General features: G+C 36.7%; 2 protein-coding genes across 5 annotated transcripts in view; one reads left to right on the plus strand and one right to left on the minus strand.

The window, feature by feature from the left end:
* Positions 1-1,525: 1,525 nt before the first annotated feature.
* Positions 1,526-25,582, minus strand: ZNF404 (zinc finger protein 404). 2 transcript variants are annotated; one of them, XM_045987283.1, is made up of 5 exons: positions 25,521-25,582; positions 24,591-24,674; positions 14,956-15,031; positions 12,122-12,248; positions 1,527-4,660 (listed from the first exon to the last, which is right to left on the minus strand). In XM_045987283.1, exons 3-5 carry the CDS (start codon positions 14,962-14,964, stop codon positions 3,138-3,140), a joined length of 1,659 nt encoding a protein of 552 aa, XP_045843239.1. In that variant the 5' UTR covers positions 14,965-15,031; positions 24,591-24,674; positions 25,521-25,582; the 3' UTR covers positions 1,527-3,137. The 2 variants fall into 2 exon arrangements, with proteins under 2 accessions (XP_045843240.1, XP_045843239.1); XM_045987284.1 differs by lacking the exons at positions 24,591-24,674; positions 25,521-25,582 and adding an exon at positions 17,677-17,722 and having other exon boundaries at positions 1,526-4,660.
* A 64-nt stretch (positions 25,583-25,646) lies between these two features.
* The window catches only part of LOC123930849 (zinc finger protein 45-like), a 156,542-nt gene continuing 154,195 nt past the window's right edge, over positions 25,647-27,993 (plus strand). Inside the window, exons 1-2 of one of the 3 annotated variants that reach the window (XR_006816158.1) lie at positions 25,647-25,959; positions 26,914-27,379. The gene's annotated coding sequence lies outside the window, so the exon portion shown is untranslated. Of the gene's footprint in view, positions 25,960-26,913; positions 27,380-27,435; positions 27,985-27,993 lie in introns of those variants that run through there. The other 2 variants (XM_045987263.1, XM_045987264.1) reach the window with 2 other exon arrangements.

The raw sequence follows: 27,993 nt of genomic DNA on the forward strand, positions 1-27,993 counted from the left end.
ATTTTTGTGTCTGGTTTATTTCACTTAGCATGTTTTCAAGGTTCATCCAGGTTGTAGCATACATCAAAATTTTCCTTTCTTAAGGCTGAATAGTATTCCACACCATATATACATATACGATTATATATATCTTCATAGATATATTTATCACATTTATTTTATCCATTCATCTGTTGTGGACATTGGTTTTTTACTACCTTTGGCTATTGTGATATAATGTAAACATTGGAGTACAAATATCTGTTGAAATCCCCACTTTCAATTTCTTTGGGTATATACCTAGAAGTGGAATTGGATTAAATGATAATTCTATATTTAAAATTTAAATTCTGTATTTAAAATTTTGAGGAATCATCATATTGTTTAACACAGCAACTGTCCCATTTTACATTTCTACCAGCTGCACAACTTTATTGTTTTGGTAGGACTCCATTTCACTTCAACCACTGTACTGCATAGATCTTTTTTTTTTTTTTAAGATTTAATGTATTTATTTAACAGAGAGAGAGAGAGAGATTACAAGTAGGCAGAGCAGCAGCCAGAGAGGGGAGGAAGCAGGCTCCCTGCCAAGCAGAGAGCCCGATATGGGGCTCGATCCCAGGACCCTGAGATCATGACCTGAGCTGAAGGCAGAGGCTTAACACACTGAGCCACCCAGGCGCCCCCATAGATCTTATTTTTGTATTATAGTATACATGTCATGTATATGTTGTTTCTAGAGTTACACATAAAACACATCACTGACCTAGCTGATGTCAAGAACTGATGTGTTTATTTGGATATTTTATGAAGACAACATGAGTTACAGTGATATGAAGGAAACAAGGAAAACTTAGTAAAGAAATAGAAACTATTAAAACACAAAATGAAGACAGTAGAGCTGAAAAGTACTATTAAACATTTGATAGATAACAGCATAACTGAGATGACAAGAAAAAGAATCAGTAAACTTGAAGATAGAGCAATAGAAATTACCCAATCTGAAAAAGAGAAAAAAAGGTGAGAGATAACAGAGCCAGTGACCTGTGGGACAATATCAAAAGATTTAACACAAGTATTTAGAATCCCAGAAGGAGAAGCAAGGACAGGAAATAAGTATCTGAATATGGACAAAAGTTTCTGAAATTTGGGGAAAAGCATAAGTGTACAGATTTCAGAGGCTCAGAGAACCCAAAACAGGAGTAACATAAAACCACATTTAGACTAGCATACTCAACTAGATGAAAACCACAGGTAATGAAAAATCTTGAAAGCATGCAGAGAGAAAATGACACACACAGAGAGAAAATAATTCAAATGACTTCTCATCATAACCTATGGAGGACAGAAGTCAGTGTCTATCTTTTGAAAAATACACACAAACCCCAGAATTCTATAGCAAGAAAAACAATCCTTCAAGAATAAAGGCATTTGGTAAAAGAAACTGAAAATGGGGGTGCCTGGGTGGCTCAGTGGGTTAAAGCCTCTGCCTTCGGCTCAGGTCATGATCCCAGGGTCCTGGGATCGAGCCCCACATCTGGCTCTCTGCTCCTCGGAGAGCCTGCTTCCTCCTCTCTCTGTCTGCCTCCCTGCCTACCTGTGATCTGTCTCTCTCTCTGTCAAATAAATAAATAAAATCTTAAAAAAAAAAGAAACTGAAAATGCACCTCCAGCAGATGTACACTCCAAGAAATGCTAAATTAAGTTCTTAAAGCTGAAAGAAAATGATACCAGATGGAAATTCAGAAAATTAGGAATTGGGAAATCAGGAAGAGCACAGGAAAGGGCAAATATATGGGTAAATAAAAAATGAGAGTTTGGGGGGGTGTCCTAATTTCTTTAAAATAATAGCCTGTTTTAATTTCTGAGTGGATTGCCAGTGTAACTTTACATGGATTACTAATTGCAAAGAAAAAAATGTACCAATACAATGGAGAGAATTGGTGGTCAATACGTGAATCAAGAGATCAAACATAGTTTCACTTGTATGCCACCTGATATTTTATATTAAATACACTGTATCTATGAAATAGTCTTATAAAAATATTTAATCTGAAAATCACGCCTCTAGACATAAACTTCAGTTCACAATAGATACAAAGGATAGAGGAAGAAGTCAAGCCCATCTTGAGAAAAAGCAGGACAAAAATGGAATTACAGTATTATATAGGTTACTTCTGAGGCTTCAAAAAATGTAAGGAGGTGGAGGATAAATTGTTGATCAATTTTTATTAGACCCAATAAACCACAGTCATATAAAACAAATTGGCTTAGTTTAGTTTTTGGACTTTAAAAAAGCTAGTACTTTAGACTAGAGAAATTTGTAAATAGGCTGAATATTGTAGAACAATATAGGGTTATTATTAGTGTTTTTTAGGTAACTGTAGTTTAATGGTCATCTAGAAGATTATCCTTAATTCTAAGAGTTGTATGTTGACTTTTTAGAGGTGAAGTGATATCTAAAACATTCACTGAAAAATACAGCAAAATGATATATGGAAAATATGTTCAACATGTAATAAGAATGATATATATATGGGCATCTGTATATATACATATTCATATTTATGAGAGAGAAATACCAGATATACTGAATCTAGGTGGAGGACAAACAAACTTCATTGTAACACTGTTGTACCTTTTATGTAAATTTGAAAAGTTTCAAAAACTCACTCAAAAAAGTCAACCTAGTCTTTGGCTACCAGATTGTTAGTTTTTAATTTATTTCAATTGTAGGACATGTGGATTGTATGTTATCTGTATTGCAGAATTTATTGTAAGAAAGTTTCTTCAAACTATTCCAATTTTTCAACAGATGAACTCTCAATATTCAATAAAGGCACAGGGTTTCTTATTATTATTCATCCTCAGGGGCTTGATCTTTGAATAAAAATGGGATTTTTGTCCAGAATTAATTATCTGAAGAAAATATGGGTGAGCCCTGATACATTTTAAAAATATGCTTATAGGGTCTTTCTTCCACATGAATTTATGTATGGTAATAATAGTGATTATCATTAAAAAAGCCACAATACTTAGTAAGCAAATACCATGTGCCAGATGACCCCTAAGCATTTAAATTTTATGTTAAGTAACGTAATCTTTACCATAACATCACTAGGTGGTAGAATAGTGGTAATGGTACTTTCTGACTCTCATTACATCAGGAGTTTCTCACCACTATGAAATCTTTGATGTTGAGTAAGTTGATAGCAACGAGTAAAGGTCTTTCCACATTCCTTACATTTATGTGGTTTCACACCAGTATGAATTCTCTGATGTTGAGTAAGTCGATCACTGCGATTAAAGGCCTTACCACATTCTTTACATTCATAGGGTTTTTCACCGGTATGAATTCTCTTATGTTGAGAAAGACCTGAGATAGAACGAAAAGCCTTCTTACATTCCTTACATATATAAGGTTTCAAACCTGTATGAATTGTCTGATGATAGATCAGTTGAGAATTAAGTCTAAAGGTTTTTCCACATTCCTTACATTCAAAGGGTTTCTCCCCTGCATGAATTGACTGATGTGTTTTAAGGTCTCCAATACGGCTGAAGGCTTTTCCACATTGTTTACATTCATATGGTTTCAAATCAGTATGAATGATCTGATGTTGAATAAGGTATGAATGAAGCTTAAATGTCTTCCCACATTCTTTGCATTCATGTGGCTTCTCACCAGTATGAATTCTTTGATGTTGTGTAAGTTGAGAGCCTCTACAGAAGGCCTTCCCGCAGTCCTTACAGTCATAGAGTTTCTCACTGCTATGAATTCTCTTATGTTTAAGAAGGCTTGAGCCCCTACTAAAGGCCTTCCCACATTCCTTACATGCATGAGGCTTCTCACCAGTATGACTTCTCTGATGTTCAATAAGTAGATAGCTGCGAACAAAGGCCTTTCCACATTGTTTACATTTATATGGTTTCTCACCAGAATGAATTTTCTTATGTTGATAAAGACTTGAACGATGACCAAAGGCCTTCCCACATTCCTTGCATATATAGGGTTTCACACCATGATGAACTCTCTGATGTAGGCACATATGTCGGTACAATCTAAAAGTTTCTCCACATTCCTTACATTCGTAGGGTTTCAAACCAATATGTATTTTTTGATGTTCAGTAAGGTGAGAATAACGTCTAAAAGACTTCCCACATTGCTTACATTCATAGGGTTTTACACCAGTATGAATGATCTGATGTTGAATAAGCTGTGAATAAAACCTAAAGGCTTTCTCACATCCATTACATTCATAGGGTTTCAAATCAGTGTGAATTTTTTTATGTCTAACCAAATGCTGGAGAACTATAAAGGCTTTTCCACATTCCTTACATTCATAGGGTCTCACACCATTATGGTCTCTGAAATGTTCAGTAAGGTGTGAATATTTTCTAGAGCCCCTCCTACATTCCTTACATTCATAGGATTTCTCTCTAGTGTGAATTCTCTGATGTAGAGGAAGAGATATATGTCTTATAAATGTCATTTGACTAAAACATTCCATGTTAGGCCCCTGTTCTCTCCCAAATTCAGTTCTGCACTGTGGGTCATTTCTGAAAATAAACCTCGTAAGGTTGAAGGTTTTACTTCTTCTCATTGTCTCCCGATGATATGAATTTACTTGATAACTGCTTTTTTCTGAAGATAACTTGTTGGTCTCAGTTGTAAAATCAAAGTCTGAAAGAAAACAAACAAATGCTATTTTACTGTACTGGGGAAGAGGAGGAGCCTCCTAGAGTAAAAAATAGTGACAAATTGAGAAGTATATTCACTAGAAGTAAAAGGGTCATAAAATCCTAAAATGCTGTCATGAATTTTATTTTATTTTTTAATTTTTTAAAAAGATTTTATTTATTTATTTGGCACAGAGATCACAAGTAGGCAGAGAGGCAGGCAGAGAGAGAGAGAGAGGAGGAAGCAGGCTCTCTGCCAAGCAGAGAGCCCAATGTGGGGCTCAATCCCAGGACCCTGGGATCATGACCTGAGCTGAAGGCAGAGGCTTTAACCCACTGAGCCACCCAGGCACCCCTGTCATGAAATTTTTTTTTTAAAGATTTTATTTGTTTATTTGACACACAGAAGAGAGAGAGATTACAAGTAGGCAGAGAGGCAGGCAGAGAGAGAAGGGGAAGCAGGCTCCCTGCTGAGCAGACAGCCCAATGTGGGGCTCCATCCCAGGACCCTGGGATCATGACCTGAGCCGAAGGGAGAGGCTTTGACCCACTGAGCCACCCAGGCGCCCCACCTGTCATGAAATTTTTTTTTAAAGATTTTATTTATTTGACAGACAGAGATCACAAGTAGGCAGAGAGGCAGGCAGAGAGAGATGGAGAAGTAGGCTCCCTGCTGAGCAGATAGCCCAATGCAGGACTCAGAACCCTGGGATCATGACCTGAGCCAAAGGGAGAGGCTTTAACCCACTGAGTCACCAGGCACCCCTGTTTCATGAAATTTTTAAAAGGCAAAAAGGACTCAGAAAATTATGAAAGTTCATATTGAGAACTATGAAGTTTGTGAATAGGCAAAGAGAAAAAGTCAGTAGTACTCATATTTAATGTGGACGAAAACTATAGAGGGATTTTCTGATATACACTACCTTCTAGATATCTGCTGAGACTGAGTGAATCAGAATCTAGAGAAGTAGGTTCTGGTCATCTATATTTCTAACATTATCTATCAGATGGCTCTATGTAATTTTTTCAATGGTTTGTCTTTATATTAGAATAGAAAACCCTAAACACGTAATCATGAATAAAAAGGATCTATCTTTTTACACAAACTCATCTCGATCCCTTGGCAACTTTTGTTCCCTATATACTATCCCAATGAATCTCTTCAGCTACTAAGACATACCATAACCTTTCCCATTTCCTAGGGCTTCTTACAGGTGCTCCACCTTTCAGAAATCCTTTTACCTAGTGCCTTTAAATTACTATCTTTGGGTGCTGCCAATTAGAAATCACTTCTTCAGGAAGGCTGCCTCTGCTAACTCTAAGTAAATTCATATCCTTTATTCTATATTCCAAGAGTTAATTTTTGCCTTCAAAATACTTTGCTCTATTACATACTTATTTTCTCATTTATTTTACTATGTATTTTCTTACTCTAAAACTCAAAACTTCTTCTACTACTGCAAAACACGTCCCTACCACAAGGTAAATATTAATTATAAGATAAAATGCTGCTCCGCGGGGAGCCTGCTTCCTCCTCTCCCTCTGCCTGCCTCTCTGCCTACTTGTGATCCCTCTGTCTGTCAGATGGATAAATAAAATCTTTAAAAAAAATACTGAATTTTAAAAATTAACTTGGATGAAAGTGAAGGTTAAATAAGAACAAAAATTAAGGCTACTGGGGAAGGCAGCTGAGTAAAATATCCATTTAGTTTCTGAAAATTATGTTAGAGTTATCAACAATCTCCCTGACTAATCTCTCCTACCATATTATGGTAAAATATGTTTTCTTCTATCATTTACCTTAAAGTTGAGAAATATGGACATCCAAACCAGCTCAGTCAAAAATATAAATGGAAAGAGTGAAACCTGATCATTCCCCAATTGCTTATTACCTTATATTGATATGCGTGTCTCTACCACCATTGTTCCATCTTCCCTGTGCTTAGTCATGATTGTTTTTCTGCTTTATCTCAATCAAGATAATCAGATGGTATACTACCTTCATCAGCAGAGTTTTAATATTATTCATCCATCCTACTGATGCTCACTGTTTTGTTTCTCTAATGACTTTGCCGAATTCTCCCTTCCATTCCTTTATAGCCAAGGACAATTATTCTTGAATTTCACAGAAATTTATTTCAGGAATTGCAATAGTTAATGTAATTGTAGAAAGCTTATGAAAATCTATTAAATTAACTGGAGGATGTTGGGAAAAAATAAAGTAAGTGCTATGGGAACAGCATTTGGGAAACCAAATACCTGGGATGCTGCAACAAAAGAAATGTGGAATATAGGCTAAAATTTGGCTGTCTGGATAGTGGAGCAGCCTGAAGAACTCTAATGTGCTAACTGGGTCAAGTATGAGTTGAAGGCAAGTGGGATTCTCCGACGAATGAAGTACAATATGTTCAAAAAGTTGAAGTAAAGCAAATAATGTTCTCTGAAATTATGAGAAATGGGAAGCAATGCCCCAAAGCCAAAACACTTTCTATTGATAAAGAAATATCAAAAACTACTATTAGTGAATGATAAATACAAACTGAAACCACAGAACTTCTTGAAAACAATGATAATAAAAAATAATACATCAGAATCTATGGCCTTTAACTGTACTACTGAAAACTCATAGACTAAAAGGCTTACATCTAATGAAAAATTAAAGAACTAAAATGAATGAATATTAAATCTAAAATTAGGAAAAGGAAAAACTTAGAAAGTAAATGATAAAGTCTGCTGAAGGAAAACAGAAAAGGGAAATTAATATAACAAAAACAAATTTTAAATAAAGTTGTACAGTTAACACGTGCAAACAAACCAGTAAACTACCTATTCAAGGAACAGAAGATAGGAGGAAAATCTAAACACAATGACAGTAGGGAAACAGTTATCAACAAGGAAATAGAGAATGTTTAAGAAACCCATACAAGACAACTATGCAAATAAGTTTGAGATGTACATGAAATGATGAATTTTTTTGAAAATATAGTTTATAAAAACCAAACCCAGTTAAATTTACTAACTTGTTTCTAATAAATAAAATATGAAAAGAAAAAAAATAACTTCTCAATGAAGAAAACCAGCAGATACCACTTTACACAAGTTTTTAAGGTTAGCACCCCACTGATGAATCATGTTGATATCATGTGCCCCGATATACAATGAGAAGGGTACTTCTCTGGTATTCTTCCCCCAAATCCATAATCTGAGTTTAATAATAAGAAAACACCAAAAAGGGCGTCTGGGTGGCTCAGTGGGTTAAAACCTCTGCCTTCAGCTCGGGTCATGATCCAGGGTCCTGGGATCAAGCCCTGCATTGGGGCTCTCTGCTCAGCAGGGAGCCTGCTTCCCTTCCTCTCTCTCTCTCTGCCTGCCTCTCTGCCTACTTGTGATCTCTGTCTGTCAAATAAATAAATTTTAAAAACTTAAAAAAAAAAAAAAGAAAACACCAAACACACCAAAATTTGGAGGCACTCTACTAAATACCTGACCAAACAGTATCTTCAAAAGTATCAAGGTCAAAAAAGAGAAGGAAAAACAGAGACTGTCACATTTGGAGGAAACAAAGGGCACAGGATGGCTAAAAGTAATGTGGTATCCTGGATTGGATCCTGAAACAGAAAAAAAGACATTAGTGCAAAAACTGGTGAAATCTAAATAAAATATCAGTTTATAGTACTGTAAAATGTTAATTTGATAGTTTTCACAAATGTACCACGGTTATGTAAGATGTTATCATTATGGGAATGATATACTGGAACTCTTTGTACCACCTTTGTAACTCTTTTGTGAATATAAAATTATTTCAAAATAAAAGTAAGACAATAACAGAAACAGATTCCAGAAGAGATGGGAAATCTAAATAGACCAATTTCCACAGAATAATTTTAAAAATTGTATATTTATCCCACAAAAAAGTGGTTTATAATTAGCTTTCCAGTTGTCCAGGTCTCTCCAAACTATTTCCCACTGATGTTAATGAGGGTGCTTTGGAGAAATAGCTAATTCCTAGTCCAGGGCAGGGAAGATACAAGGTGATTCTAAGACCTCTTGTATTCAAGTGCAAACAAGCTTCCAAAGACAGTTAATAATTTGTGCCTTTGGTCATGCAACATTAAGAGGGATCAAATTTGCCCTCCTACCTAAATAACTTGAAAATTTTAAAAATGTATGAAACATCTTTCAACTATTGTAAAATAGATAGTGCAGGATAGAAATTTCCCAGGGGAAGGGAAACAAATGAAGTGTGCCCCACAAATACCACAGTTGACTGTCTAAAGAGAATTTCCAGAACAAAGCACATGGAGGGGAAACTAAAATACTGCAGCTGTATCCCTGAGTTGAGAAGACAAGAGTAGAGAATTAAGAGAAAGAACGAGAGGAAGGCTCCATAGCTCAGGGGTTAGAGCACTGGTCTTGTAAGGGAAAGAGCGAAGTGCAGAATTTGCAAGGCAGAGTACTAGAGAAGAGGGAGTTGCACAGAGAGATCTCTAGAGATCTGTAGAGGAAACCCCTTGATACTGTGGCTGAATGTGAATCTAGACATCTGTGTGAGGAAACTAATGAAAACGAAGAATGCACTACGTGATAGGAGTAGGCAGAACATCCCCTGGAAGTCACGAAGGGCAGGGGATATTTCTTGTTTCCACCAACCAGAGTGGAAAGGTCCCATAAGACACGAGGCATCAAACATAGTCCCTAGAAGGATATGGCCTCAGTGGTGGGGTCAAGTTAGTACTAGACTGAAACTTATTCTGGACCCACCCTAACAAAGCTTAAAGGCAACTCATGAAATTATTGACAGATTCCAAATTAAATAGCTACATCCAAGAACAAAGCCTTAGGATATTAAAAGAATATTAGGAACCCAGCATCCCAACACAGTAAACTTCACAATGTCTGGAATATAATAAAAAATTATCAGGCATGCAAAATAGCTAGAAAGTATATGACCTTTACTAGGAGAAAATTAGTCAAAAGAAACACACCAAGGAGAATGACACACCAAGGTCATAATTAATATATAATTAATATATAATTAGTAGATAAGGATACTGAAAGAGCTATTATAAATATATTTCATGTTTTTATTTTAAAAATATTTATTTATTTGAGACAGAGAGTGAGAGAGAGCATGAGTAGTGGGAGAAGTAGTTGGAGAGGGAGACGCAGACTTCCCTGCTGAGCAGGAAACCCGAGGTGGGGCTCGATCCCAGGACCCAGGGATTATGACCTGTGCTGAAGGCAGATGCTTAACCAACTGAGTCACGCAGGTGAGCTGTTTTGTTTTGTTTTAGTGAAATGTTTGTATATTAAAATTTTCTAATAATTTATTTCATTTGATTTCTCAAAGCTTTTGGCAAAATGTTTTTCAAAATATCATATTTTCAAGGCTTCATGGTTTTTGTAATGTGGTGACTTTTTTCCTCACATAATTTTTTTTTCTTGATTCATGTTGATGGAATTGCATCACTTTTATTCATTATTTGAGATAATGAAATTTATAGTTGTGACCTTTTTGTATGTTTGGCTTTTTATTTCATTAATTTCTGTTCTTTCCTTTATTATTTCCTTTCTTCTACTTTCTTTAAATCTTTTGTGCTCTTCCTGGTACATCAAATAGATGATCAGCTTATTAATTTTCAACATTTCTTCTGGAATCAAAAGACCCATTGGGAGAGGAAGCTTGAAATCAAAAGAGAGAAACAATAAGAGCCATGACAAAGTGGTGAACTGGCCCTGAGGATCTACCACTTTTCCCCTGCAGAAACTTACTGATTCTGAGTGCAGCTAGCAGTAAAGGCAAAATTCCATATATATATATATATATATATATATGGAATTATATATATATATACATATATGTGTGTGTATATTATATATAGTAGCTGAGATATATATGTGTGTGTGTGTGTGTGTGTGTATATAGATAGATAGATAGATAGATAGTAGCTGAGAATGACCAAAACTGAAAACCAGCACTGACCCAGTTCAATCCCTAATTATATTATAGTGATCAGCCTGCATCTCTACTGATTAATAGAGGAAAATGTAAATACTCTGGTGGAAGATACCATCATTTGGAAACTATTCAGTTCTTTTTTTTTAAGATTTTATTTATTTATTTGAGACACAGAGAGAGAGAGAGAGGGAGAGAAAGCAGGAAGAAGAATAGGGGGAGAGGGACAAGGAGACTAAGTGGGGCTTGAACCCATAATCCTGAGATCATGGCCTGAGATGAAACCAAGAGTCGGAGGCCCAACTGACTGGGCCACCCAAGTGTCTCCATTCAGTTCTATTGTACACAATATCCAGCATAGAATTACAATTACTAGTAACTTGAAGAGAAATTACCATATGATGAATAACCAGAGAAAAGAAGAAATATAAGCATACCCACAGATGAATAAACAGTAATGAAAAGAAAGTAAATAAAGAATGAAGAATTGTAAAAGATAATTAGATGTTATAATATCAGTTTGTCAACTGAGTTTCTAGAACTGAAAAAGACAGCATATGATATGAAAAACCCATCTTTAAGAGCAGACTCATCATAGCAGAATACAGGATAAGTGAGCTGAAATAGAGGTCAACAGAAGAGAGATAAAAGGAGATTTATACATGATAGAACTGTAAGATAGACCAAAAGGTCTAACATAGGTATAAATGGGAGTCCAGAAGAGAGGAAAGAATAGTCAAGTATTTTCCAAAAACTGAAGGAAGATGTTCACTTCTTGGTAGAAACCCAAAAATCACTGCAAGCCAACATTTCCACTGCTCTAAGTATAAAAATAATACTAAAAAGATAATGTTCTTGATTCATTCTACACTGTAAAAATAATCAAGTTTCATTTGTAGCAAAGAGAAAACCAGGACCCTGTATTATCTGTTTTCATGTAGGTGGACCAGTAATTAAAATGGTATTTGTACATATTCTGAACATACACATAATATGAAATCTGTTTTCTTTGCTGTTGGTCATGCAGAAAAAGTCCTAGAATTTAAACCTTTATTTTAGAAAAAGAAGGAATTGCAGGATGGGGTAGAGGGAAGAAGGAAGGTAAATGAAAGAAAAGATTCAGGTGGGGCGCCTGGGTAGCTCAGTGGGTTAAAGCCTCTGCTTTCAGCTCAGGTCATGATCCCAGGGTCCTGGAATCGAGCCCCGCATCGGGCTCTCTGCTCCGCGGCGAGCCTGCTTCCTTCTCTCTCTCCCTGCCTGCTTCTCTGCCTACTTGTAATCTCTGCCAAATTAATAAATAAAATTTAAAAAAAAAAAAGAAAAGATTCAGGTGCTGAATGGAGATACCCATTTCCATATAACAAAGGTCCAACTAGGCCTTTGGTAATATGGAGAATATGAATACGGAGAAATTTATCTGGTTTCTTGGCAAAGAGCATAAAATACACAGTGGAGAAAGCAGCTATTCCAGATATCAGAGTCTACATGACTTCAGGCAGACGTCCTTACCCAGTGAGACCAAGTTAGTATAATTCTCCAACATCACATCTCTGTACAAATCCCTCTGATCGGAATTTAGGCATTCCCACTCCTCGTGAGAGAAGTCTATGGCAACATCACTGAATGTCAATGGCACCTGAAATGACAAACCATGTATTATTATTCATAACAGTAAAGAAAAAAATGTTCGAGATGGAATGACTAAATTGCAGTAAAGGGACAATGTAGAAAAACAAGCTGAGTGGTGCCTGGGTGGCTCAGTGGGTTAAGCCGCTGCCTTCCGCTCAGGTCATGATCCCGGGGTGCTGGGATCGAGTCCCGCATCGGGCTCTCTGCTCAGCGGGGAGCCTGCTTCTCTCTCTCTCTCTCTCTGCCTGCCTCTCTATCTACTTGTGATCTCTCTCTCTGTCAAATAAATAAATAAAATCTTAAAAAAAAGAAAGAAAAACAAGCTGAAGTTACAAGATCATGACACGATTAGATGAGAATAAATACATTAGCTTCTAAAACAGAGTGCCAACACAGTCTTGAAGAATCCTGTTGGAGTGCACAAAATTTCTTTTAAAATAATGGAAAACTGAAATATCTAAGTGTATGAAAATGAATAAAGTAAAGACTTTTCCAATTTAATGAAACAGTATATATAAGGACATTACCTGCCATGTACATGAATCACATACTACTAGTAAATACAAGTTCTTATGTTTTTCCTCTTCAAGGAATATATAAAAAGAATTGTTCATTTTTCTCCAAATTTAATTATAAAGTGTCTTAGAGTTGAGATGGAGTAACATGGATCAGATTTAACCTCCCAAGTGAAATAAAAAGAACACAGACAAATTGTAGAAAACAATGGTTTTTGAGACAGAAAATATTGGGCAGTGATCCCCTGAGAGACAAATAGCAAATGAAGTGAGCCCTATGATTGCCATGGCTTACTGCCAGGAGATAGTATTACTACACAATTATTAGAATGGCTAAAATTTAATAGGCTGACCATTTTAAGCACTGCTGGAGATGTGAAAAAAAATGGACCTCTCTCACATTGATGGTGCAAATGTAAAGCAGTAAATCACTTTGAAAAATAGTTTATTGATTTCTTATTCCCCAGCCACTCCACCCCTAGTGCTTACTGAAGAGAAATGAAGGCATATGTCCACACAAAGATTTGTGCATGAAGCAGTTTTACTTGTAATATCAAAAAGTGGAAAGAACTCAAACATCCATGAACAGAGGAGTGGATATACAAATTTTTGTATATACTGAGAATACTAATATTAGAATACTAAGTTTAGTATTAAAATTAGAATAACAAATAGAATACTAATCAGCACTTAAATGGAATGCACTACTAATATATGCAGCAATATGGATGAATCTCAAAATAAATATGCTTAATGAAATAAGATTTAAAAAGCACATGATGTATGATTCCATTTATATAAAATTCTGGAACATGCAAATCAACGTATAGTGGCAGAAAGCAGAACAGCAGTTGCCTAGGCATGAAGGACAAGTTTGGAGGCAGGTAGGAAGGGGCAATTACAAAGGGGCATGAGAAAAATTTTGGAATGATGGATATGTTCATTATCTTGGCTGTGGTAATAGTTTCACAGATATATATAAGTCAAAATTTATTAAATTCTACACTTTAAATATGAGCAATTTATTGTCAATTATATTTCAACAAATCTGCTTTAAAAAGACAAGATACATACACTTAATTATATGTCAATTACACTTCAAAAAGTTGATAAAGTTTCTATCTTAGGAAATGGAGTTTGTGTAAAATTAAGAAATTTTATCAAGATAATATATGTCAGATAATGCCTCATAAGCACTTCCTTTATTCTCACAAGTTAATGTTCTCATTTATTCCTTCTTACAGACATTAGATTTAATCTTCCTTAAAGTATTAAGGTAATTAATATTATTAAAATAATATTAAATTTTTAAGTATTATACTATTATGATATTTAGGTTGGACACAAATCCTAACCTCTTCCCCACTGTTCAGTATCATCTGCCACTTGTAGTTCTAGATGATCTTCCTTTCTACAATCCCTTACTGAACTCCTATTCCTAGTTAGAACACACTAATGTAGGATAATCAGAAAAACACTGATTTACTCAAGACCAGCAATTTCTCTTTTAATACAAAATTCTCAGTGATTTCCGCAGTCGGGGCCCTGATGTCTATCTGTCTGTCTGTGTCAGCGGCACCAATACCATTTCTACCCAAACCTAAAAGCTTTTCAAAGCCAAGTTCTCATCTCACACCTGAGTCTGAAACCATTCATAACCTAATTCTCCCTTATCTTCCTGGAAAACTGAGGAGAAAGTTTTCTCTCCTGTGGTCCAATAGGGCCTTGTTTTATTTTATTTTTCATGGGGGAAGCAGAAGTAGAGGGAGAGAGAGAGAATCCATGCTGGGCGTGGAGCTCAACATAGGGCTCTATGTCATGATCCTGAGATCATGACCTGAGCTGAAATCAAGAGTTGGATTCTTAACCAACTGAGCCACCCAGGTGCCCCAGGACCATTATTTCTGTATCATAAAACCACAAACCTGACAAGGGAAGCGCAAATATTTCCTTCAAGGTACTTCACTCTTGCACTGCTCCAACAGTGCTCTTGAGAAAAGACTGAACATATAGAAGATGAATACTTGAAAATCAGAAAAAAAGGGACCAGAGGAGGACACCATCCTCTGTAAGGGGAGAAACCATGAAAAGGAGTCAGAGATACAGCCTTCCTAGGTAAGAGGTATGGGGATAAAGAATGAAAGTTTTACATGAGTTAAACATCATAGTATTTCAGGAGGGAGACAGGCACCCACTTACCTGCGCCATGGTTTTCAAATTGCTGATCTGCCTCAGATTTCCTCTGTTAGAGAATCCAACTGCAGAGAAGCCAGAGCTGGGAGAGGAAAAAGAGGCCTTGAGATCTGTTATATCTTAGAACTCCAAAAATTATTTAAGGCAATATAGCTTTTCTTTTTTCCTTTTTTTTTTTAAAGATTTTATTTTATTTGACAGAGAGAGAGATCACAAGTAGGCAGAGAGGCAGGCAGAGAGAGAGGAGGAAGCAGGCTCCCTGCGGAGCAGAGAGCCCGACACGGGGCTCGATCCCAGGACCCTGAGATGACCTGAGCCGAAGGCAGCGGCTTAATCCACTGAGCCACCCAGGCGCCCCATCTTTTTTCCTTTTTTTTTAAAAAAAAGATTTTATTTATTTATTTGAGAGAGAGATCACAAGTACAGAGAGGCAGGCAGAGAGAAAGGGGGGCAAAACAGGCTCACTGCCAAGCAGAGAGCCTGACACAGGGCTCAGTCCCAGGACCCTGAGATCATAACCTGAGCCAAAGGCAGAGGCTTAACCCACTGAGCCACCCAGGTGCCCCTCTTCTTTACTCCTTTTTCCTGCTTTCCACTGTCCTTGCCCACTCTCCACCCTCCCCAACACATGAACACGTGTCAGGGGATATGAGAAGTTCAGACAAAGCCAAGCCCTTCCCTGTACCTACAGATACAAAGCAAACAAGAGTGGATTATGAAGAGAGACATTTTTGCACCAAAGCTAGTTCCAGACACCCATACTGCCTAATTTCTCATACTTATCAGGCCAACTGAACCTAGCCTAGGTTGTTCAGTGATACCAAGTAGCTTCTCATCCAGGCCTATCTTCCACAGTAAAGAGCATGCCACACAACACAAACTTCAACAAACTTCATGTCTTTGGGATGGACCTGGGCATGAAATCTTTTGCACCAGGTAAAAGAAAGCAGTAGAGATGAACCTGGAAATCTTGACTACTGTAAAAAATGCCTGCCCATCTGAAGCCTTCCCCTAAGCCAGAACTACGACTCTTGAGATCCTCTGGGATAACCAACCTGGATTTCCCTATCAGGATCTACTTTGTTGGTATGAGTCATTGCCTGTGCCCCCAGCAACCAACGCACCAGTACCCACTGGAGAGAAGTGAACTCATGCTTAACACATAGATTTTTGCAACCTTCTATGTGATGAGTAGTCTATACATATTGACATTTAATTCCACAATGTAGTTTTTATCTCAGTTCAACAGATGAAAAAATGAAAGTTCAAAGAATTAAAGAAATTTCCCCCTATCACAAACAATAAGTAGAAGTGATGTGTTTTGAATCACATTCTTATAGTTATAAGGCCAACTTATTTTTCCAACTATTGCTTTTAAACCTAGATCTTTTGTTCCCTTGTGTGAGACCTTAGAACAGATAATTAAGATATCACCTAACAAAAGATTTACCAAAGAGATGTTTTTAAGCAACAAGGTACAATCACTTAGGAGTATTCAATTTTCAGAATTTAAAGGTTGATCATGCACCACACAGAGTAAGGTTATAGGGAAAGGAGCATTGTTATGGTGTCCTGTGGACAACAAAGAATCATCTGGCCAAAAATATCAATAAACGAATTTTGAAAAACCGTGAAGTAAACTCATTAAAGAAAGATAACATTATCCAGAATCTATATTACCTACAATGCCACCATACAATAACAATTATTAAACATGCAAAGAAACAGGAAAAAGTTTACTGATAATCAAGAGAAAACATCTCAGTAGAAACAGACCCAGGGATGACCTATATAGTAGAACTAGTAGACAAGGACTTGAAAACATTATGATTATGATGCTAAAAAAAAAAATAGAGGAAAACATGGGCAAAATGGGTTCAGTTTTTTTAAAAGATTTTATTTATTTACTTGACAGAGAGAGAGAGAGATCACAAGTAGGCGGACAGGCAGGCAGAGAGAGAGGGGTAAGCAGGCTCCTTGCTGAGCAGAGAGCCCGATGTGGGGCTCAATCCCAGGACACTGGGACCATGACTGAGCCGAAGGCAGAGGCTTTAACCTACTGAGCCACCCAGGCACCCCAAAATAGGTTTGGTTGATACGGCATGTAACTACTAATCTCAGGGTTGTTAGTCAAAGCCTCATGTTGGGTACAGAGATTACTTAGAAAAGGAGGGGGCACCTGGCTGGCTCAGTCAGAATGCAAAATGAAGCATATCAATAGATATTTAGTATCTTAAAGATTCATATGCACACTTTAAATTATAAAAATATAATACCAAAAGTTAAGAATGCATTGGGTAGGGGTGCCTGGGTGGCTCAGTGGGTTAAAGTCTCTGCCTTTGGCTCAGGTCATGATCCCAGGGTCCTGGGATCGAGCCCCGCATCGGGCTCTGTGCTCAGCAGGAAGTCTGCCTCCCCCTTTCTCTCTGCCTGCCTCTCTGCCTACTTGTGATCTCTGTCAAATAAATAAATAAAATCTTAAAAAAAAAGAATGCATTGGGTGTTCAGTGTAAAGTCAAATTAACAATAATCTTACAAAGAGAGAAAAAAGGAAAGAACAAAAGAAATACAGGAGACAGTCAAACCATGAAATTGAACACCTAAAAAATAGGACAAAATTTATTTGAAGAAATAATGGACAAAAACATCACAAATCTCATGAAATGTTTTGATACCTAAAATAAAAAACTCATCAAACTTAACCAGATAAAAGAAGAAAATCCATACCTAGGCACAGCATGGCCAAACTGTTGAAAAAAAAGTTTACAGGGGTGCCTGGGTGGCTCAGTGTGTTAAGCCGCTGCCTTCGGCTCAGGTCATGATCTTAGGGTCTTGGGATCGAGTCCCACATCAGGCTCTCTGCTCGGCTCTCTCTCTGCCTGCCTCTCTGTCTACTTGTGATCTCTCTCTGTCAAATAAATTTAAAAAAAAAGTTTACAAATATATCATAATAGTATGTAGTTTAAAAAAAGGATATCAGTTGTAAGAAAACAACAATAAGAAAAAGAGTTCGGGTTCCTGGGTGGCTCAGCTGGTTCAGCAATTGCCTTTGGCTTGGGTCATGATCCCAGAGTCCTGGGGTCTAGTCCCGCATGGGGCTCTCCTCTCAACGGGGAGTCTGCTTCTCCCTCTGACCCTCTCCCCTCTCATGCTCTCTCTCACCATCTCTCAAATAAATAATAAAATATTTTTTAAAAAAAAATTAAAAGAGTTCATTTCTCAATAGAAACTGTAGTGGCCTGAAGAATGGAATTATATCTTCAAAGTACTGAGAGAAAAAAATGACAACTGTAAATTTTATACCTGGAGAAAATATCTTCCATAAAAGAAAGTGAATGAAAGATATTTTCTAACAAAAGCTAGAGAATTTCTTACTAACAGATCTACAATACAAGAAATATTAAAGGACAGCAGTCAGGCTAAAGGCAAATAATTCCAGGTGGAAGCACAGATATGCAAAAAGCTATGATATAGAAAATATATGACAAATATGACTAAACAAATGGACTGTTTAAAGCAACAAAAACAACAATGCTCGTGTGGCTTGTAATATAGGAAGAAGTAATGACAATACTAGCATAAATGAAGTTAAACTACTAAGAAGTTTTACATTATTTGATATGTAGTAAAAGACCTAATTTAAAGATGCATTCTATAGTAGCTCAGTTAACTACTAAAAGAATTACACAAAAAATGTACAACCAGAAAAACCTAATAGAAGAGATATAATGAAATAATAAAAACACCTGATTAATACAAAAGGAGACAGGAAAAGAGGAATAAAGAAAATAAAGAAAGGACAAACAGAATATATTGCAAGATGACAGATTTAAACCAACTGTATCAGTAATTGTAGTAAAATGTAGATGTACTACACATTGCAGTTAAAATCTAAGATTGTCAGATTAAATGAAAAAGAAAAACAATCAATTATGCTGCTTATAAGAAACACACTTTAAACACAAAATTAGAAAAATGCTAGTATGAGTATATTAATAACAGATACAATAGGCTTTAATGCAAGATGTATTAAAAGTAATAGAGACATGTCATACAATTCAAGAAGAATATAATGGTAATCCTACATTTCTTATGTATCTAATAACATAGCTTTAAAAATATACAAAGCAATAGTCAACATAATTAAAGGACAGACAAAGTTATAACTGGATTTTGAGAGTTTAATACCTTCCATTGGTAACCAATAACAGGAAGAGAAAAAAAATCACCAGGAACATAGAACTTTAATAGGATTAATCAAATAGACCTAATTGAACATTATACTCCCAAACTACAGATCATACATTGTTTTCAAATGCTCACAATATATTTATCAGAATGTTCTGGGATGTAAAACAAGCATCTATAAATTTCAGATGATTAATATAAAAATGTATATATTCTGAAGCCCTCAGAATTAACTTAGAACTTAAAAACAGGTATTTCTGAAATGTTTCCAAATATAAAAAGTTCACTTCTACATAAGTATAGGTCAAAAACCAAATCATAATATGGAAACCAGAAAATACTTTGAGTTGAATGATCATGAAAGTATGACACAATAAATCTTCTGCGATGCAATCAAACTAATGCTTACAAAGACATTTTTAGCTTTAAATACTTGTTTTTGCTTTTTGTAAGTGCTGCAGATAAATGCCATTCATTGTTTAATCTCGATCATAGTTGTTAGGTGTTATATATTGACATAGCAAATAAACTAGTAATGAAATAATGATAGAAATCCTTTGTCAAATTATGTCAATACCCATCACCCAGTCACTGAACAATACAACAAAAACTTATGATGTACTATCTTTTGGCTAACTGAACATAATGAAAAAAATAAATAAAAATAAGTAAATTAGTTAAAAATATGTCAATGCTAAATAAATTTGGAATTTATTTTCTCCCAGTAGATAGCATGAGTGTAGCAATTGTCTTCTTATTTTCTTCTTTCTTTTAAATATTCTTTGACCTACTTCATCCAAACATGAATGTATGTATTATCAAAGTAGTAAGGTTAAAAATCAGTGATCTATCTTTGGATGCTAGGAAAAGAAAAGCAAATTTAGCCTATGGAAAGTAGAGCATACTAAAAGAAACCAGTAACATAAAAACCCCAGATATACAAAAAGAAAAATCAATAAAGCCAAAAACTATTTCATTGAAGAGAATAAAATTGATGTATCTCTAGCTATATTAGTCAAGAAAATAAATGCCAATATCAAGAATATGAAAGCAGATAGCACTACATATATTATAGACATTAAATTGGTAACAGAATCTCACAACTTTATGACAATAAGCTTGAAAAATATAGATGATAGTTTTAAATTCCTTGAAAACACAATTTTACTGAACTGATATGAGAAATGGAAAATCTGAATATTGTTATATTTACAAAAGAAATGAAATCTTTATTAAGAAACTCCCCATGAAGTATCAGGCCCAAAGCCTTCAGTGGCAAATTCTTCCAAACATTTAAAGAATTAAAAATACAAGTTAAACTCAGTATCTTCTAGAAAATAGAAAAAAAATGGACCATGTCATGAGGCATACCATGGTATCAAAACCTGACAGGGACATTAATTACCAGAAAAGAAAAATACAGTACATCTCTCATGAACACAGATGTAAGCATATTAAACCAAATATTAGCAAGGATATTAAACCAAATATTACAGGTGTTATAGAAGGTAAGAGAAATTTAGTCTAGAAATATAAAGGTCATTTAATTTTCAAAAAATCAATCAACATAGCTGTCCAACCTTAAATAAAAAAAGAGAAAGCCATTCATAGATTTCATTAGATGCAGAAACTCTGATAATATTCAACCACAGTTCATGACAAAAATTCTCGGCAAACTAGGAAAAGAAAGAAACTTCTTTAATTTGATAAAGGGGATCTACAGAATAAAACTCATCTATAATTATATGAGAGGTGAAATGTGGATCATTTCCTTCTGAGTTCAGGAACAAGGCAAGGTTGTCCATTCTTACCACTTCTATTAAATTTTATACTGTAAGACCTATATATACTGTAAGACCTTACCTTGTAGGTAAGACCTATCCACTACCATAATGAAAAAAATGAAATGAAAGGTATGAAGGTTGTAAAAAAGGAAGTAAAACCAACTTTATTTGCAGATTACATGATTTTGTACATTGAAAAAAATTTCAGTTCTACAAACTATTAGAATAAATGAATTTATTAGCAAGATTGTTGAATAAAAGTTCAAAGTATAAACAATTATATCTGTATCAAAGCAAAGTTACTGGGAAATGAAATTTTGAAATCCCAACAGTTTATTTAAAAAAAATCTAAAAAGTACAACATTTTGGAATAAATCTAACAAAAGAGGTACAAGACTTTTAGACTAAAAACACCAAAACATTAAGGGACTAAAGAAGAATTAAATAAATGGAAACATAGTCTATGTTCATGAATTGGAAGACTGTTTTAACTATCAATTCTCTCTAAATTGCTCTATTGATTTGATGCATCCAACAATGTCAGCAGGATGTTTTTGTTTTGTTTTGTTTTCCAGAAAATTAGAATTAACTTGTTCTATAGTTATATGGAAATGCAAAGAACCTAGAAGAGTCAGGGCAATTCTGAAGAACAAAGTTGTCAAAATCACATTAGCTATCAAGACATGATATAAAGCTACTGTACTTAAAACAGTGATACTGACACACGACTGACAAATAGACCAATAGAATAGAGAGACTGGAAAGAGACTTGCACATATATAGTCACAGTTTTCACACACAGAAAAATCCTGACTGTAGTTTAGAGCAGAAAGGATAGTCAGTCTTTTTCAACAAAAGTTATCTGAGCAATTGGGTTTCTGTGGGCAAAAACTGATTTTGACTCTGATCCCACTATATCCACAGATATAAATCCAAGATGGATCATACACCTAAATTTGAAAACTAAAACAATAAACTTGGAAGAAGAAACAGAAAAATATTTTCATGGTCATGGATATGCACAATTTTCCTTTTTTGGGTTTAATTTTTTTTTCACTTATTTTAGACTTAGAGAAAAGTTGCAAGAAGAGTACAGAGAGTTCTTTTTACCCCTCACCATAATGTTAGCTCTTACATAGGACAAAGATCAAAACCAGGAAATTAACATTGGTACAATACTATGGATGGCACGTCTTATTCAAATATCACCAGTTTTTCACACTAATGTCCTTTTCTTTTCCAGGATTCTATACATGATCCCACATTTCATTTAGCTGTTATTTCTCCTTAGTCTCTTCCAAACTCCACAGTCTTCTTATGGTAATATTTTCAACTGCTGCCCTAACGAACTACCACAAATTTAGCTTAAAACGGCACATATTTATCATCTCACAATTTTTGTGGACCCAGAGTCTGCACACAGTTTAGCTGGCTGCTCTCCTTAGGCTGATCTCATAAACTGGAAACAAGGTGTAGGCTGGGCTGTGTTTTCATTCAGAGGTTCAGCTGGGGAAGAATCCACTTCAGAGTTCATTCAGGTTGTTGGCAGAATTCATTTCTTTGCAGCAATGGTACCAAGGGCCCCTTTTTGGTGGCTGTCCACTGGTGGACACCCTCGGGTCCTGGAGGCCCCCTGCAGTTTCTGGCAACATGGGCTTCTCCAGCATTGCCACTTACTTCATCAAGCCCACAAAGAGAGTCTCTAACTCTAGTCTACTATAATGGGGTCTTGCATGACATAACAGAACCACAACAGTGACATACCATTTCTTTTACCATTTAAAATAGCCTTATCACAAAAGTGACATCCCCCTCATCTTTGCCATTTTCTATTGCTTAAAAGCAAGTAACAGGTTATGCTTACACTCCAGGGGTGGGGATTATCCAATGGCACAGACACCAGCAGGCAGCAATCAGACGGTCACTATAAAGTCTGTCCTCCACACCTATCTTCATGTCTTTTTATTTGGGAGGAGTACCATCATTTATTTTGTCAAATATCCTCCCACATGGATTTTCTAAAATTTTTGTAATTGGAATTTGGTTGCACATTTTTGGCAGTACCACAGTGGTGTTGTGTCCCTGCCTTTGCATCAAAAGACAGGGCTCATGACAGCAATGTCTTATTACTGATGACATTAACCTTGATGGCTTGATTCAACTGCTTTCTGTGGGGTTTCTCTACTGTAAAGTTACTCCCTTTCCCTTTGTAGTTAATAAGCCTCTTGGGTAGTGGGAAATATTTTAACACTATGCAAATCCTTTTTCTCATCAGATTTTCACCCACTAATTTTAGCATCTATCAGCCGATTGCATCTGAAAGAACTATTACTGGGGTGTTTGCCTAAATGGTCACTTTCTGTGTTCCTTTGTCCTTCTCCCTTTAATAACTGGAATTCTACCATAAGGAAGAGCTATCCCTTCTTCCCCAGGAAAAGATGTTTTAAATAGAATATGCAATACTACAAAAGAAAAAGATTGGTAAATAGCTCCATTAAAATTAAGAACTTCTCTTCGTTATATCATTAAGAAAGTAAGAAGCAATAGGCTAATGAAAGATATTCTTTGTCTCTTTCCCTCCTTACACACACAGACACAGACACACACAGAGGCATACAAATATATTTATAAACACTCACAAAGGACTTGTATTCAAAATATACATAAAATTCCTACAAATCAATATGAAAATGACAAAAAACAGACTAAAAAATGGGTAAAAGATTTGAATAGACACTTCACAAGGGTATATGAAATGGGCAGTATCATATGAAAAGATGCTTAAATTATTTATCAGAAAAATGTTAATTAAAATCTAAATGAAATACTACTACACACACATCAGGAAGACTAATACTAAAATGATTAACAATAGCAAGGGATGGCCAGGTTGAGAAGTAACTACATCTTGGCGTGGAGTGCAAATTAAGTCAACCACTTCCACCCCTAAGTATATGTCCAGGGAAAACATGAACATATATGCCCACAAAAAAACTTGTACAAGACTGTTCATAGAAGGTTTATTCATAATAGTCAAACACAGGGAACAACCCATCATCATGAGAACAAATAAACAAAGTGTGGTATGGTCACAAAAAGAAGCTTTCATAATGTCACCATATTCTGGCAGGGCTGCTAGACACAGAGTGATGTCTCTTCCTATGACGTCCCAAAGCAGGTCACCCAGATTTCTCTAGTGACATCTCACATCTTCTATCTTACTTATTCCTATTCTGATTTCACTTCCTTCGGGGATAACAAGTCATTTGAGGAGAGCAATTATGTCTTTTTGTCATTGTATTCCAGTGAGTTCAAGCATATCTATATATTGTAAATATCTAGTATCTGACTTAACTTTCAAAACTAGAAATTTTTCCTTAGGGAATGAGTATAAAAGGACATAAAGATCTATGCATAATGATGTTCGTTATAGAATAATTTAGTTGGTAGTCAAAAATTAGAAACATAATAGCTAACAGTAGGCAACAGGTTAAATAAATTATGGAGAAAAGAGCTTGGGGGCCCTGAGAAGGGTGATCTATCCGCATGGCCTCACAATTCACAAATATGTCACTATTAGGCAGGACATTTCAGCAGAAGGAAAAGAAAGGGTCCCATATCTTCAAAATCCAGGTGTATTTAATGAATAACGAGGAAACACAAACTCACCTGAACTTTAACTTTTAGATGTGTAACAAAAATTCTTTTTTTCTCTCTGTATCCATTTTTTTTTTTTTAAAGAGACAGGCAGCACTGGGAAAAGAGAAGGCAATCATGAAACATCAGGATTTTCTTGGATAGCACAGTAACTTAGAAAACATCCTCCATGACCACACCCTCTCAACCAGAATAGGAGTAGAGAGGATACTGGAATAGTGTTATCCTTCCCAGTATGTGAGAGGCCGGGGTCACTGATGTCCAGGGAGAAATCGGTTCCTAATTCACAGTAGGTTCTTGGGACCAGAGTTCTGGAGATTCTGTGGTTATGAAACATGTAGCTGACCTTTAGGAGCTTCCAAGGGGGAACCTTCCAGGAGGGAATCCTACTCCTGGGACCTCATCAGGTCTTCCCAGAAGCCTGCCTTGGGGCCGACTGCAGCTTCAACATATCTCAAGATCAAGTTTGTGTCATCTTGCTATGATTCTCCATTCTTCCATTCTAAGGCTCAGAATCTGACTTCCCTCTTTTATCCGCGACAGGCCCCAAGGGGCTGTGAGGGGACGGGGCGGAGGATCCGCGGAGCCTAGAGCCAGGAGTTCCAATGACAACCTACACGGCCACACAGCCGCTCACCCATAAGCCACGAAGTTAAATAAGCACAATCACGTATCTGACCTACAAGCGCAGAGGCCGCCATGGAAACACACTGTCACAGTGTCACACACACATACAGACTCACACACGTTTCTCATAGGCACACAAATCTCTGCTGCTCACGCAGACATAAGCCTGAGACTCCGGGCTCCACACGCCCTGTCAGTTCCCAGATTGTCCTCGCCTGGAGAGCCTCTCACCCCCTCCAAGGATCCCCGTCAGGCTCTGGTCAGAAACTGTGGATGCCTCCTCTGATTTTTTAATTATGGATAGGTCCTACTCACCACGTAGGGACCACAGCTGCTCGGACACCGGAAAAGGACCCAGGGGTGGAGTGGGAATGAGATCCCGATGGCTTCTGGGAAATGCAGTCCTTCCGGCTGGGAGCCCGAGTAGCGGTCGCCTGTGGTCGGAGTGCGCAGGCGCTGGCGCGTGTGCCGGCGCGCGGCGGAGGATGAGCGAACCTGTGGAGGACCGTAGTTTCAGGTGTTACTGCACCGGTGAGGGCGGCGAGTGGAATGTGAATCCAGATCAGGCTGTAGAAACGGAGCAAGGGCAGAGACTCCAGAGCTTCGACCCTGCATACGGGAAGCGGAGGTAGCGGGCTTCTGAGTACGGTGGTTCTGCGGAAGAGAGCTCTGTGAGGGGTCCTGAACTTTCTGTCCGTCGCACCCGGGGTAGCACCAGCGCCTGGAGTAGAGCCGGGAGCACAGCCTGTGTTAGGTATGCATTTGCTTTATTTTAAACAGTATTTTATTTATTTGAGAGTGAGAGCGCGAGCATGAGGGAGAGGAGAGACAGAGGGCGAGAGAGAAGCCGACTCCCTGAACAGGGAGCCGCAAGCGGGGCTGAACCCCGCAAGACCCGAGCGCTTAACCCACTAAGCCACTCAGGCGCCCCTTGCATTTGTTTTAAAGAAACAATGACTCGGCAGGGGCAGGTGTGTTTGGGTTTTCATTCTCTGTGACACTGAGGAACCCCTCGTGTGTCTGTATCTGCGTGTGTGTGTGTGTGTGTGTGGTTGTTTCTGGTTGTAATTTGTTTCAGAGTTTGTTCTGTGGGTGTGATAGTGGCTTGTATTTCAGATTTTGAGGTTATAGAAAATGTATTAAGCCCTGTTCCTCCTAACACCTACATTCCCCACCCCGAAATTCTTCATGCCAAGTAAGTTCTTTCCATTGAGGATGAGTCTGGGTGACTTTTGTCCAAGACACATCCTAGGAGGGCTGGCTCGTTCATGAGACACAGTGGCAAAATGCCCACTTTTTGGAGGCACACAAAAAAGTCTTGTGCTTATTTATTTATTTAAGTCTTTAAAGTCAAAATTAAAAATAAACTTTTAGGTCAAAGCAAATGTTTGTCAAAGAAACATAACATTAATTTATTATTATTAATTCATAAATTCATTTATAATTATTTTAATAATTTAAAATTTATAAAATTATAGTTTTATATAATTTAATATATTAATATATTTATTATATAATATATTATATTACATAATGTATTAATTCATATATTAATTAAATTTATATGATTTAATATAAAATTAAATAATTTATAATTATTTAAAATTATTAATTTATAAATTAACAGTAATTTATTATTATTATTACTGTACCTAAACAATCATAAAATATAATTTTTATTCTCTCTCTTTTTTTTTTTTTATGGAAGAGAGCACTCATGAAAGTCATAATGCAGCCTGGCATCTTAGCCAAACCAAACCAGATTTCTATCCATCCTAATACCTCTTCCGGCTCCCCACTGGGACTTGGAATACAGCACCAGACCCTCCGACTTTAGGTGCAACTGCCTGTGAACTCTGAGCTTCTCTCCATGGCCCCAGTATGGAGTGCAACATTTCCTTCCACAGTTGTCTGAGTACCTTGAAAGTGAAGTTTGAACATGTGTTTCAGTCTCCTCTAAATATTTCTCTTTCCCAGACTCTTTGGGAATAGGCAATAAAAAGTTTGGGTGCTTCTGTGACTGTGTATAGAATTATATAATAGGATGCATTTTTGGAGGCTTATGAGATTGTATGTTTTTATCTGTATGACTTAAAATTTATGTGATATTTTTGAAAGATATGCTTTTCTTTTTTAAAGATTTTATTTATTTGACAGAGAAATAGATCACAAGTAGGCAGAGAGGCAGGCAGAGAGAGAGAGATGGGGAAGCAGGCTCCCTGCTGAGCAGAGAGCCTGATGCGGGGCTCGATCCCAGGACCCTGAGATCATGACCTGAGCCGAAGGCAGAGGCTTAACCCACTGAGCCACCCAGGTGCCCCAAGATATGCTTTTCTTATGTGTGCTTTCTGTAGATACTGTGAATGTGAATCCCTGTGTGAACAGACTTGTGTGAGAAGCTGCATGACTGAGCTGCATATGTGCAATTTTGATTATATGAGTATAAAACCCTGAGTTATTAAGACTCTCTGTATTTGTGAGTGACCATAAACCTTCTTATTCTTCTCAACAATGAAATAAAGAGAGGAATGTTACACCTTTTTGGAGCAATAGCTTCAAAATTTGGGTAAAAGAGGATTTGTAACTAAGCTGTCCAATCATTTGGATATTTTATGTTCAGATAGTTATTTTCAAGGGGAAGAATACAAATCAGCCTATCTTTCACAAATGTAGGAATTCATAGTCTCATGCTCTGTATGCAAAGGGTTGCCGTTTTTGTGTCTCTCTTCTGTTCTAGAGGTAAGCTTCCATTCTCCTGGCTGTGAAGGAATTTTTATAGGTAAGTTTG

The sequence above is a fragment of the Meles meles genome, chromosome 19, assembly GCF_922984935.1.
Source record: "Meles meles chromosome 19, mMelMel3.1 paternal haplotype, whole genome shotgun sequence".
NCBI classification, from domain to species: domain Eukaryota; kingdom Metazoa; phylum Chordata; class Mammalia; order Carnivora; family Mustelidae; genus Meles; species Meles meles.

What these genes read in the sequence shown, in the direction of transcription:
- ZNF404 (XM_045987284.1), bottom strand. An exon ending in TACTAACTTGGTCTCACTGG is followed by an intron (nt 4,661 to 12,121) that starts GTAAGGACGTCT and finishes GTTTTCTTTCAG; the next exon opens with ACTTTGATTTTACAACTGAG.